This window comes from Panicum virgatum, chromosome 5K, assembly GCF_016808335.1.
Source record: "Panicum virgatum strain AP13 chromosome 5K, P.virgatum_v5, whole genome shotgun sequence".
NCBI lineage: Eukaryota > Viridiplantae > Streptophyta > Magnoliopsida > Poales > Poaceae > Panicum > Panicum virgatum.
The window spans coordinates 44,548,220-44,562,775 of NC_053140.1; the positions used below are offsets into that span (position 1 = coordinate 44,548,220).

Consider the following 14,556-nt stretch of genomic DNA (forward strand, 5'->3'; position numbering starts at 1 on the left):
ATAGACACGTCAAATGCCTCCTGACGCCTCCCGACATCTTTCTTCAGTTGAGCCCACAAATCATAGACACATAAAACGCCTCCCAACGCCTCTCCAAATATTGTAAACAAGTTCGTATCTAAAACGTCCATTAGCTTCAGGTAAAGCCAAATCTAATTTAAGCCGCCAAATCTGACCCCAAATCATCAGATGAAAATTACTAGCATGCAGAAGATTGTTGCAGCAACTAATAAAATACAGATCATGCATCCACGGTCTCTGTCTAGCGAACCTTATCGTCAGCTCCCTCTTTCAGGAGAAGCGCGCCTTATCGTCCACTTCACCGACCGGCCATTTCCCGTTTGGAGATTGAGCAAGGCAAGCCGGCATTTCCCTGTGGCACAAATCTTGCCAAGAATCAAAAAGAGGCCGGAGGAGATATCAGATGAGGAGACAGCGTCGGATGGAATGCGGTTGCGGCCTCCACGGACGTCCCAAAAGGCGCTTCGAGAGAGCAATAATACAGAGTGTCATCAACGCTCGCCGGAATGTGGGCGGCGCGCGGCTGCGTGCTGCTGCCCCTGCGGCGTGCGCCACCGGCGACTCCCATCGTGCATGTTTTAATCATGAATATTTTTATAGTGCTTGGGGAGGTGTTGGGAGACGTTTCATATGTCTATGATTAGTGGACCCAAAATGAGGGAAGACGTTGAGAGGCGTCAATGAGAAGACATCGGGAGGCGTTAAATATGTCTATGATCGGTGGGCCCATATATGCTGTAACGCCTCCAAAATTAAGAGAATTAGGAATTTGTGGCATTCCTTTTTCGTAGTTAGTTTTCTTAATCAAGGGTACTAAATCCCAACGCCTCCAAAGCTCCTCCGCCGTGGTCGAGCTTCTCCTCACGACACGGCGGCGGCGAGCACTGTCCCACGCGGCTCTCTCGTGGCGGCGGCGTGCCTCGCCCGTGGTGCGGCGGCCGAGCTGCGGCCTGTGCAGCTCCTCCGCGTCGGTCAAGCTCCAGCACGCCCGTGGAGCGTCGGAGGCCGAGCTCTGGCCCGCGCGGCTCATCCGTGGAGCGTCGGCGGCCGATCTCCGGCCTGCATGGCTCGTCCGTGGCCGCCGCCGTGTTCTGTCCTGTGCATCTCCCCCGCGGCGGCCGCTGAGCTCTCCTGGGTGGCATCTGCGCGCTCTCGACGCCCTTTGGGGCTGTCGCGGCCTGCAGGGTCGAGGACGAGGAGGCCGTGGCAGCGGCAATGGAGGAGTCGACGCCGCCGGGGCTCTCGCTGCGGGCAAACATCTCCTTGGGGAGCAGCACCTTGGAGACAGCGACGCGGTTCTGGTCGAGGCGGTCCACGTGATGGTTTCCTGCCCGACGCCGGTGTCGATGGAGACGGAGCCGTTGGCGCAGGTGATGTTGAAGGTGAAGCGGCTGGCATCCCTGAACTCGGTGGCGAGCGTGGGCTGATGGCGTTCATGATCGATTCCAGGACCCCCATCGGGCAGTATGAGTGGAGCACGTGGAAGCGGAGCATCACGGCCTTGCGCTCGGCGGGGAGGAACTGTAGGCAGTCGCCGGCGGGGAGCCCCGCGAAGGCGTCGTCTGTGGGGGCGAACACCGTGATCCCCGCGCGGTGCTCGTCGGCCTCGAACTTGCCTGCCACGCCGGACGCCTCCAGCATGGACGCAACGGCGACGTTGATGGCGCGCGCGTCGGCGAGGACGCGGGTGATGTTGATGGCGGCGTCAGCAGAGGAGAAGATGAATTACTGTTCTACCCTTCAATAATTAAAATTAATTAAAAATAATATTATGAGTAGGCGTGGGAAGGTATTAGAAAGTGTTTGGAAGTATTTCCAAGCATTGTAAAAGAGCTCTTTAATCATAGACGACGTGAAAATTTATTGGCTCCTGTAAACTACTTAACTATTCGTTTCAAGTGTTCTTGTGCTAATGCAAGTGTGTGTGAATATATATACGAGACTAAAATGCAACAAGCTGCATTTGCTAGCAAATGCACAGACCCTCCGCCGGACTCGCCAACCAACCACACGAGACTAAAATGCAACAAGGTGCATTTGCTATAGCAAATGCACAGACCCTCCGCCGGACTCGCCAACCAACCACAGCTTAATACCGCCACCCACCAGAAAGCCACATGGAGAGAATCTTTTATTGATTTGGATAAAAAAATACAATATCTCTTAAACCGTAGCTCCGATTTCAGATCTATTTGCATCAGGTTGTTGGAAAAAATATGCTTAACAAAACGAGATCCATGAAGACTATATTTGATGAACTTTTTTTTCAAGTATGTAATTACAACATCACGATACTATGAGTTGCTATCATAGCTACATTACAATTACAACTTGGCTGTAGCGTAGTTAGCACTAGTTGCGACCACTTAGAACCTTGTTTTTGCACAATTGCTACTGGTTTCAACTAGTTACAATCTAGTTGCAAGTCTAGTTAGTGAACATTGCAACAAGGTGCATTCTGTGTACAAAATGCACTTATACCCTGCAATTGCAACTGAGAGACTACATCAATTGCAACAAGAAGAATAGACCAACTGCAACTAGACGGAACTAATTGCAACTGAACACAAACCGGTTGCAACTCGAACAAATTTGGTTGCAACTCGGACTGACCCGGTTGCAACTGGACGCGAACTGTTGCAATTGGACACAATCCAATTGCAACTAGAACAGTCACAGTAGTTGCAAACTGAGAGGGTGGGTGCCATTTAAAAAATGCACCCAGGTGTATTATACCATAACACTATATATATATATAATTTACTTGAATTATTACAAGGGCAAAGGGAATATGATCTTCTTAGACCTAGATTTATTATTTTATTTGGTACTACCCAGCTAACAGCCTACATGGAAATGTATACTCCGTAGGCTATAGCTGTCATATCTGTCACAAGATTAATAAAAAGTTTAAGCCATTTTAGGATTGGCTGGCATGGCTTGCTTGGCTACTAGCATTGACACCATACTACCATAGTGTCTTAATTGGAATCGACAAATTCGATCCTCGTGTTACAAAGCATTTTAGGCACGTAACAAAAAAAAAATCTGAAGAGCTGGTTCCGGCCGTGGCACGACAGAAGGTAGTAGGATCCGAGTGTGCGCCGACGAGCCCATCTTGCTTCCGGATATGTCCAGGGGAGTGGGAGGCAGTTCGCACTTGCTAGTCAAAACAAAAGGGTACCCTTTCCATCCAGCAATCCATCATACGGTTGCCGAGAACACCCCGTCTTTCTGCTGCTTCTTTTTACCAACCGTTCCATACAAGATCATGTAGAGGTAGAAACTAGAAAGAAAGGAACATAATCTGAAGAGCTCTAGTTTTTTTTTTTTGCAATTAAGGCACAAACAGTTTGGACTGTAATGCTTCGGCACCTTCCAACAATGCAACTGCCACGTCATCTCGACTAGTATACCATTGTATTAGTTTCAGCAAATTTCTTGGTATAATATTCTGCAGGACTGCGCCGCTGGCTCTCCGTCGAACGTTTGACTTTCTGAAACCTGAAACCAAACGAAGGAAGCAAAAAAAAAAAAAAGGTGAACCATTGTAATGTCATGGTCACGGCCAGACCAATAGCGGAGCTTCATTGGGGCATGAAAAACTCCGCTGCATGAATAGTAAAACGGACACTGTTTATTACTGTAGCAAAAAGATGGCCCCCTCATTCTTCTGAAATTAGAGGTAAGTTCCGCCAGTGGGCCAGACAGAGCTGCAAAATCTAATCTAACGATCGACAAGTCAGGCGTAGCAAAGAGTTTAAAAATTGAAGATATTCAGGCAGGCCCAGCGTCATTTTGTCGCGTCCATGCGTGCGCGGGCCTTCTTAAACAAATCGCCGCCTAGGGGCGGTCCGTTTCATGGTGACTCATGCCGTTGCTAGCTGACAACCAGAAACGGGTATTACTGCTCCAATAACTCCAGAACAAAATTGTAACTTTTGCTGTCCCTGAGTGAGGATCGCATAGAGTATTATTAGAAGTTGGAACGCAAACTTTACACCTGTAAATGTTAGGTGCACCAAATGCTCGTACACAAAATGGATCCAAACAACAGAGTTTGCCACGGCTGCCAATTAGCTGGTCTAACATGTATCATGCTGCTTTCAAGATTTAGCGAAGGCTTAGGAAGTCTGGATCTTTTTTTATTTTTCAAACACAACTTGGCTCGGTGTATTACTGTTCCCGTATGTCCAGGAACAAAATGTAAAAAAAAACGATGCTCTTTTATGTATTATTCCCAGCCTACAAGCAAATATTATTGCACATAGATTTCTACTCCCTTATCCCTAAATATAAGCACTTCTAGAAATTTTGTGATAATTTAAAAAGGATATCCCTGAATATATCGAGTATATCATGTCCCTAGGACCACTCCTGTTTTGGATTCAATGCTAGTCGGCCTTTGGTGCTAATACATGCCACAATTACTCCTTGATTAACCCATACTATCTTTTGGAGCTCTCGGATTGATTACTAATGTCCCAAAAATGCTTTAATTGGATATAAATTTTAAAATGATTTATAAATACACACACGGAGGGAGAGAGAGAGACGGGATGGGGGAGAAGTACGCTGAAGCTTGTGGCTGGGAAAGTGCTAGGGCAGCTCCAGCGTGCTTGCTAAGCCGGTGCAAATGCAGGTGCAATACATTGGATAGATGGTGCTAGACTAGCACTTCGAGGCACCGGGAGCTGAGTTTTGCACCGCAGCTATACGATATAAAGCTGACATGTCAATTCAATTGTTAAATCGACTTTTTTTGGCTCCCTCTCAACTGCTACCACGTGTCCAGTAAATTATTGGATAAATATTTTCATTGCTAATATGGGTCCCACAGCATGGTGCTAAAAACTACTAAATGTTGGAGTGAAATGAGATGAGTTAAGTGTTGTTTGGTTACTGGAACTTTTTTTTAAGTTTCTGTCACATCGAAAGGAATCTTACTATTTTAGAGTATTAAATAAAATTTGTTTATAAAATTTTTTTGACAGCTGAGTGCTAATTCACGGACGAATCTAATGAGCCTAATTAATTCATAATTTGCTACAGTTGTGCTACAGTACCATCCGCTAATTATAAATTAGTATACCTCATTAGATTCGTCGCGCAGTTTAGTCCTAGAGTTCTGCAGTTAGTTTTATAATTAATATTTATTTAATACTTCTAAATACTAAAATTCTCTTTTATGCGACATAGACTAAAGTTTAGCCTCTGAAATCAAACTCTAGCACATTTCTACAAATCATACACTAGGGCCTGTTTGGTTCGTTGCTTAGCGGAGCCAGGCTCCAAACTCTAGCACATTTCTACAAATCATACACTAGGGCCTGTTTGGTTCGTTGCTTAGCGGAGCCAGGCTCGCACGGAGTCAGCCAGGCCAGCTTTGCCCAGACCGTGTGCATGCGACAACACCTTGTTTGGTTACCTGAGTCATTTCAGCCAGGCCAGTAGCAGCTGTTGTTTGGTTCATCGCGTCCATGTATCTCTATCTCACGAACCGTGCAAGGATTCAAGCTCACTTGCACCAAGTGAGACAGGCCCGGTAGATACGGCCGATTTCTGCGTTTCTCTTTCTGCAGAGCCTGGCTACGAGGGGAATCTTGCACGCGCGGAGCTAGGTCCGACAGACACGCAAACCAAACAAACATCTGCTCTTGCACGCGTAGAGCTTGGCTGAGTGCTGATGTAGGCAACCAAACAGGCCCTAAAGCTGCCCTGACCATTCCTCATGTCCAACACAATGCCGGCGTGGCAAAATCGGGCCCCAGGGATCCACGCCAGCACCTGCCAGCCACGTCATCGCTCCCCTCACGCCGTTCCCGCGTGTGCAATTCCGCGCCGGTGCGTGGCAATATCGCCTTCGCCCCCAGGAAACAGGAGCCCTGCCGAGGCCAGGCGGGGGCAGGCACGTGGCGAGACGGGCCCGGCACGGGCGGATCACGAGCTCGCCCGTACCCGCGCCGCGACGGACCACACGCCCCCGGGCCCACCTCCCAGTCACAGCAGCCTGCCCCGGCGGAAGCGGAGCGGTGGACCCCACCGAGCCTCCGATGTCGACGTACCGCACCCAATAAACTGCTCGACGACCGGCAAGCTCCAAGTTCCAACCACCGAAGTCCCCAGCGACCAATCCAGGAGTAGAAGTAGCCTTCTTGTTGCCCCCCTCTGCCTGATTAGGTTTAACTCTGAGACTGATACATGGAAGAGACATTGATAACAAGATTTAGAGTACTCCCAACACCGATTTACAAATCTAGCAAGTGCCAGTAAATGGGGGCGGCAAATGCTTTTGCTGTAGCTTCTGTTTTATTGTGACCATTGCAGTACATGGTATTCACTATATTTCTCGCTAAGCACGTGCACAATCGATACATGTGTTTTTCTTTTTTCTTTTAATGATAGGTAATATGGCTAAAATATAATTATTTTTTACACATAATACACTAGTATTATTTTTTTATTTTGATAGTTTTCTTATTAGGCTATTAGCTTTGATGATCTAAAATTTTTGTTCACTGATTTTTTTTAAATTACAGCATGTACATCTTTACTATAAATATAAATTGTTGTTACTATCTCTTTTAATGCAAATGTTTGTTTACTAAGTTTTTTTTTTAAAACACATGGCTGCAAAACATGTATGTCCACTAGTATAGTGTTAAAATTGTGTCAACTTCTAATACAGAAAATTTTAGTCCAACTCCTTGGAACTAAACAAATGAACTGAAACACTAAGCTATGAATTGGTGTTAACTTCTAATAATACGGAAAATTTCTGTTGAAAATAAAAGATGATAAAAACTCATAAATTGACAAATATATTTTTTGTTGGTAATCGAGCATAATATATCTTGTGGTGCGAAGAATACATGCTTTGATGCATAGTATTTTTAATTACAAAAATGTGGGGTTATCTCTTCCAAGTTGCTTGCCAACTATAGCTATCTACATTCCGAGCCTCCAAAAAACAATCCATTAGTTTGTTTTCCTGTGTATAAGTTGTGGTTCATTCCATAAGATTCCATACGCATTTGTAATCAGCTGGTCCTAATTAAAGATGATGCGGAACTATGTTAACATTGTGCCCAAATGATGGTATCGCTCCTCCATTTAAAAGATTGGAAAATATCTCCACTTAAAGCGACTTGTTTTGTATCGATCATTTATTAGGGTTCAGATGATTTTCCGGCCGTGCATGAGCCTTTTTTAGGACCGTGTGCTTAAGTTAGGCTAGACTATGATGAAAGTCCAGTAGTAATTAATGTGTTATAGATACCTAATTGCTTATCTCATCATTGTTATTTGGTTGCCAGTATTCTTTATAATCTAAACCACTTTCCTTTTTTTTTCCCTCTCCGCGCCTAAACTAATTAAGGCCGCTCTCTTTTTCTAAACATGTCTGTGACATAATAACATTACACAGATTCTTCGGAGGAGCGAGGAGTCTGTTCTTACAAACTGACCACTCCGGGTTATTTTCTTTCTCTTGGTAGATTATCAGAACAACCTAATATTGAAGTAATAAAGTACCATATGCGGCCGGTTATATAGGAGTTGATAGGTCCATCTCAACTGCTATAATTATTAGTTTAGCTGTTTAGGTACAGGCTAATCGCTATCCTAAACGGGGCGCTCTGCTAATCGGTGAAAACAAAGCAACCTGCTTTGCATGCCGATCTTTCATTTTAGCTTGGAACTCAATTTTTTACGGTCATAACAAATCCGTGAATAATAATATATATGAAGGGACAACAAAAGTCGTCCCTCCTGATTTAGGTTTTGCAAATCAAGAGCCCATCTAATCCCATTCATCATCCCTCTCCCTCTCAGCACACAGGCAATTCTCTCTATTGTCGTCCACGTTTGATTGTGCATCGTCTTTACAGTGCCTATTTGCAGCATGTCATGATTAATTCTAGTTGTGCACCTCCCCGCTCCCCCCACCACAAACACATACAACCACACTAACTTTTCTTCCAACTTGTCTGTTTGCGGTCTCTGGTATCTTTCAAACCATTGCCGACCATCATATTAACCCTACCGAGCAAGTGTCACTCCTCGTGACTATTGGGGACTCGCATTGCCACACAAGCCCCACTCCGACGCTGCTCCTCCACGTAGCGGGTTGCGCCTTCAGTGTCCTGCCCATTGACTGCCACCATACTCAGGCAGGTGACCTCCTTGTTCTGTCTAGTATCATCAGCCGCTTGAAAATCCTCCTCTCCCCGGACGAAATCCCAACCTATCCTATGACCGCAAACCGAAACCCTCTAAACATCACCCTGGCAGCCAACCAGCCGATGGATAGATGGAATCAGAGGTTTATTTGTTGCTATTATTACGTCTTTTATCCTCTTTTAACTTTCCGCATCACCTCTTTTTTTCTTACTTTGCAGCAACCATGCGCGCGCTTTGGATGACGGGAACATATAAAGTACAAACCAATTTTTTCGTACAAACCGTTCAAACTTCAATATGAATCATCGGTTTTTCCATATCGCTATTCACTAATAATGATACTACGGTGGATACATGAAGGGCAAGGCGATGCCGCGATGGGCGCAGTACTATACTTATACTACCTACTAGGCTACGAACAGGCCGGACAATCGATGCGGTGACGAGTTCTCGTTGGGCTGCGCATTGAATTTTGCGGTCATGGGTTGAGTTGGACTCCTGTCCTCTCCTCACTCGAAACAATGAGGCTGCGTCGCAGTTCCAATACACACTCCATTCATATAATCTAAGCCTCAAAAATTTTTTCACAAAAAACTATATTTTTCAATGTAAAATGTGTTACTTTGGTTTATATAACTCACTTGTTTCTCTCACATTCATTTTTGATTTGCGTGAAGACTTAGAGTCTAAATAAGACTTGGAGTCTTGATTTCTCTCCCTCTCTCTTTTATAAATATACTGCCACATCAGCAAAACACAATAAATAGGAGGCTTAGACTCCATGATAGAGTCTGGATTAGGACTGCCCTCGATCTGTCGTCGGTGCACGGTGATCCCCGTGGACCCCGTAGCCGAATCAATCAACAAATCGCTCCGCTCGGTCACGCCTCACGCGGATACCGGCCGGTATATCCACGCACGTCGTCTCGTCCTTTGTTCGAGATCGGGAGTCATTGCTCGAACCCGGCCGCCGGCCACCGCTCCGGCGCTCCCTAGCTGCACAGTGCACACTCGCATTCCTGGCGTGCATGTGCATCCCAGAAGCGCGGTCAGTGATCTCGTCGGGTGATCGATGAGGGCGGCAACCGATCGCAACACGCGGACGCCGTCTCCCCCTGTCCTCGTGGCCGGCAATCTCCATGGCCTGCGCCGCAGACGTCGTGCATAGCAGTAGGCTTGTATTGTAGCCGGGCTGCCGGGGCGGCCACGTACGTGCCACCGCCGGACATGGCCTGCGCTCAGCCGCGCGTACGTCGGTACGTGGCTGGCTCTACGTGCCAAATAAACCTCGCTTCAATTCTCCTCTGATGCGTTGCTTGGCTCACGGTTTTTTTTTTAAAAAAACTTGGCTCACGGTTTCAGTCAGACCAGGCGACGTATACAGGCGGCCGTCGTGACTCACGACTGAGACAGACAGCAACGGGAGGGATCGTATACAAATCGGAGAACTGATGAAAGGGCCAGTAACTCTGGAGTAGCTCACGGATTGGACAACCGGAGCAGACGCTAATATCAATAGAGAATGGAGGGAGTATTTGCTTAGTTTGTAATACAACTGCTATTACTGGGAACTGCAAATGGTATCAGCGGCAAGCGTCGAGCCCACGGTTTCTGATGGCAGCTTCCGATCGACTTCACGCCACCCATCGGTTCGCTCCGGCTCGTCGCGTGGATCTCTCCGGGCGCTCTCTCATGACACGTGCAATGCTCCATTCTTTATCAAACGTGCAGTGTTTAATAGAATCTTTATACTTTATTAAATAAACATTTTACAGAACTCGATGACGCCAAAAGTTCGTTGGCAAGCTTGCATATGGCTGCAAGTACAGGTACTACATATATTTTTGCGTTGACCGGGGATCATAGTACGAACGGAAAGCATCCCTAGGATAATCTATATAGCCAACATCCCTAAGATATTATATATATAGGTCCTCAGAAAAAAAAAAGATATTGGATATACAGCCATCATCCCTGAGATATTCATAAACCATCCCAAACGGACCGAAACCGGGCGGCGATCTGGATGCCGATCCATGCCGACCATCGATAATTTATTATTCCACGTTTGCCTTCACCTACTTCATTTTAACAAACAAGCCACCGCACCAAGCCATCGATAATCCTTTATGCAATTATGCTATCAAATCATACTCAACATTTGTGATAAACTTAATAGTTGCAAGGGAAAAGGCCCAAATCAACACTAGCCTGCTAGGCCTTGCAAAGGTTGCACAGATCCTGAACGTGGGCCTCTGTTGTCTTGTACCATCAATGCTTCTCACAGGAAGTGAAAGCGATAAACAAGTGAAAGCGACAAACATAAAACAAACGTACCGCAGGAAGTGAACGTGCAAACACTATCCTGGCTGGCACTTGAAAGCTAATCAGACGGTACAACAGAGCAAAGTCTAGCCAGGCATCTGGAGAGAATATCAGACAAAACCAAGAAAATCTGATGCTAACTTCCTGCTCAGCTCTGGAATTTTTCTTTGCGCTCCAGGCCTCCAGTGTTCTGCCTGCTGACAGACACATGAACCTGACCAGCAACCTGATGGTCCGTAGAAACGGCCTGCCATTTTTCTTTTGCCCTTCAGCTTTCAGTTGAATGCAGCTGGATATGCCTTTGCTGTTAGATCTTCAGATATTCACATGTTTGCCTTCCTTTCCCATCGTTCTTTAATATCAAGTCTGGAATAGATAGAAGTCTAGGACAGATGAGAGATGAGACAAGCGCCAAAGACCAAAGACCATCGATTCTTCTCACAAGAAGTGAAAAGGGATAAACAAACTAGCACAACACCATTTCAGAAATGTGGTCACAACAATGTCACACCATGATAGACTGCTACCAACTCACATTCCATCAGAACTATGATAATCCTGCTTTAAACCTTACTTTCTCACGGTTCAAATTCCGTTGATTTCTTAATAGTGAAGATAGCTCATGCTCAACAGACAGTTGATAGAAAGCTTAAGGTTAGCAGCAAAGACTTTATGTATTACAAAATTGCAGCCTCAAATCTGTGTGCCTAGTCTGCCCACATATCAAAGTTGACAAGTAAAGCGGTCTTTTCTTTTTTGAACAATGAAACGTGGAGCAGCACTATTAGAGTTTTTTTCTTGAAAAACAAGGTTTCCATTACTAAAAGGAATTGTGAGTTGACAAGTAAAAGTGGACTTTTCTTTTTGAACAACGAAACATGGAGCAGCACTATTAGAGTTTTTTTTTTAAAAAAAGGTTTCCATTACTAAAAGGAATTGTGCAAATCAAACAAATCTTTTGAATAATGAAAAGCGAAACAATGGAGTTACGACTGAATACTAAACAAGTTAAGAGTAACATAAGGGTGCGACAGGTAGATTTTAATACACAGTATGATACAATAATGAAAACATACCCCCAATGTAGTTTCCTTTTGTTCCTTGAGGCCATGGCTGATGCAGGATCCTGTAAATATATGGTAGTAAAACTATCATGATTATTGAATGAAATCACAACTGTAGGGTATAATTAAAGTAAGATGAGTTCTAATGATATCTGCACTGTAGTCAAAATAATATTATTGAGAATGGAGTAATGGACAAAGGATCTGTTAGCAATTTTTCAGATTAAGTTCATAAATATCTGAGTACCTGACATGAAGAGAACATTGGGCAATCACTTGATGCACTTTGATTGTTAGACTTTTAGCATTTGAAGCTTTTACGTAAAAAGTAAACTAAAGCACTAAGTTACTTTACTATTTAGTTCATTGTTCAATTTCCATTAAAATGGCAATTATCAGTGACTCAGTGTGTGATATACCTGTCAAAAACACTATGGAAACAGTTTTTGTTTCGCCATAACAATGGCTAAAACTTCCAAAGTTTGTTGCCTTACTTGGAAATACTTTCAATACCTAAGATCAATCTAAAGATAACTGGGGTTGATGAAATAAGATACTAACTTAAAAAGATCTTCATATCTTCATTACTGTTTTTTTTGGCTGCTTATTTATTATTGTTGAAAGATTCTAGCAAAAGAATTGTTTACAGAATTTAAGTCGAAATTAGTGCCCAGCAGTTAGTATGACCAGGCATACCTCTTGGATTATTGTAACTGACGATGAATGGTGTACATCTCTTGGAGAACTATCAGCAGATTCATCCTTGTCAGGGAATTTATAATCGTTGTTTACTTTGGTACTTCTCCCAGTTGTTCCTTAAGCATTAGAACGTCTGGTTAGTGAGTTGTATGCTTAAACAAGAGGGTGTGCATGAAAGACAGGTACCTTTCGGTTTTCTTTTATGCTTTGGCTTTTCAGTTATCTGTAACCGTTTCTTGTGCAATTCCTGCATCCATAAAATTAAGTAATTGACTTGGTCAGTTCAAAAGAAAAAGATCAAATATGCCAAGAAATTATGAAAGAGAATCATAATGTCAAACACATTTTACATTTCTGAATATTTGTACTTTAGGTCTGAGGTCCTAGAGATTCGCAAATTCAACTTAAGCATTTGATGTATCTCTTTAAACTGATTGACATCAATGGGCTGAAGACTTTGGTTTGACTGATAAAAGAAGACAAAACATAAACCATGGAACCTTTTATCACATCCACTCTATGGTCTCTAGCCCTGATAAGATAAGGATTGCAATATATTCTTCCATGTACCAACCCAGAGTCTACAATGTGATAGGACTTCCAATCAAGACTTCTATAAGGCTAGGGGGACAAAAGGAAGACTAGATGTGCTCTGTCAGTTCGGTGTCTTGTTTGATTTGATGGATTCAATGTGCTTTTACGTAAAACTAGCACCAGCTGTTCTTCTACGAAGCAACTTTGAATTAATAAAAATAATTACCCCTATGTTTCTCAAAGAATATAATCATTTCGTTCCTATGTTCTTCTATCTGAACTCTTCAAAGTAGTTGGAAGTTATAAAACCTCCCAACTCAAACTTTTGCTCCTTTGGCTGCAGATGCTTCACGCAAAAAATGCAGACTTAACTCTTAAGATTGATCGGTTTTCCATAATTACAAAGACACCAGGGTCCTGTTTGCGTGCTAGAGCTTTTGCTATTCAATTCAAATTTGAACCAAATCGTAAGGATTTAGATCTAATCACCCCTTACCCAAACAGGCCCAACTGGACATGTTTCCCAACTAATAGCGAACCATGGTAGCATACACTGCCAAACTCTCCAGCATAGGGGCTACGGTCCAAAACTCAGAATTCAACTGAACTAGAGTTTAGTGGATTATTCAACAATAGCAACACAAACGTATCATCGGCCGGCAACCCTACAGAATCTCGAACGCGTTCATTTGTACGTCCAAAACTAAGAAGCGAGACCATTCTTCCCCGCCCTAATAAGCTCATCCTCCATAGACTACCTCGAATTAGGCTTCCTGCTGACACACACGATCTCTACGAAAACTAAAATCTGGAATAAAACAACCATCCCCATGTGTGGATCGAGAGCAGCAAAGGATCGACATCGAAGGTTCGGAGAAATGCAGTGCAAGACGCGCACCTTGAACTTGTCGAGCCGGTCCTGCGACAGCTTGGAGGGCTTGAATCCCGGGTCGAGGAGCCTGCTGGATGCGAGCGCCTCCTCCTTCCTCTTCGCCTCGCCGCCGCCGTCGCCGCCATCTCCTGCGCCTCCGCTCCTCCCCGTCTCCTGCTTGCTGCTCGCGGTCGCGGCCTCCATCGCCCCGAGAGAGAGAGAGAGAGAGAGAGAGAGAGAGAGAGCAGGTGGGTTGGGCTTAGTGGCCTGTTGCTGGGTTGCCCAAGGCCGAGAAACCTGGTGCGACCGGGCCCGTGAAGAGTTCCATTGACAGAACCGCCTCCTCCTCCTCTTCTTCTTTTTTTTTGCTTTTTTATAAATCATTTTTAGCTTTTATTTATAATTACCCCCATTATAAACAGGGGCGCGCTCTCGTGCACGGAACAGCAGCGTAGGAGTAGATCAACACCGCACGTTTCCACAACGAATCCTTCCACGAGGTCAAACCGTCAAAGTCTTCCATCTCTCATTTGTTTGACATTCCAAACCGTATGGAGAGAGGACGTCCAGAACGCCACGCGTATGAACCAGATTTCCACACGCGCCCGCGATGATGCTTTGCAAACAGCTCCGCCTCCCTAGTCCGTAGCCCCAGTTAGGCCACTATACACAGGCTGCATCCTGCGGGTCGCCGTGTCCGGAGCAGCGAAGCAACCACGACTGGAAGGGAGAACGTAGGAACAGCGGGAGAAACCCTCTCTGATCGGAGCCCATCGGCGGTGATTGCAAGATGACAGGGAACATGTGACGGGGCGATCAGCTGTGTGTGTGTGGGGCTTGGCCTGGTGCTCTGGTAGGGGT

The 14,556-nt window shown here is 44.9% G+C and overlaps 1 protein-coding gene and 1 pseudogene across 2 annotated transcripts; both read right to left on the reverse strand.

The window, feature by feature from the left end:
- Positions 1-603: 603 nt before the first annotated feature.
- LOC120707668 lies at positions 604-1,922 on the reverse strand (annotated as a pseudogene).
- An 8,396-nt stretch (positions 1,923-10,318) lies between these two features.
- On the reverse strand, positions 10,319-13,951 carry LOC120707669. 2 transcript variants are annotated; one of them, XM_039992628.1, is made up of 5 exons: positions 13,723-13,951; positions 12,477-12,537; positions 12,288-12,406; positions 11,604-11,653; positions 10,319-10,893 (listed from the first exon to the last, which is right to left on the reverse strand). In XM_039992628.1, exons 1-5 carry the CDS (start codon positions 13,897-13,899, stop codon positions 10,851-10,853), a joined length of 450 nt encoding a protein of 149 aa, XP_039848562.1. In that variant the 5' UTR covers positions 13,900-13,951; the 3' UTR covers positions 10,319-10,850. The 2 variants fall into 2 exon arrangements, with proteins under 2 accessions (XP_039848562.1, XP_039848561.1); XM_039992627.1 differs by having other exon boundaries at positions 10,319-10,910; positions 13,723-13,925.
- Between the last annotated feature and the right edge of the window lie 605 nt (positions 13,952-14,556).

Bases quoted from the DNA above. Each gene is read 5' to 3' on its own strand.
- LOC120707669 (XM_039992627.1), bottom strand. From the start codon at position 13,899: ATGGAGGCCGCGACCGCGAGCAGCAAGCAGGAGACGGGGAGGAGCGGA. The intron at 11,654-12,287 runs GTATGCCTGGTC...ATATATTTACAG, and splicing joins CAGTTACAATAATCCAAGAG to GATCCTGCATCAGCCATGGC. The intron at 10,911-11,603 runs GTATGTTTTCAT...CATCTGTCCTAG, and splicing joins AAAAGGAAACTACATTGGGG to ACTTCTATCTATTCCAGACT.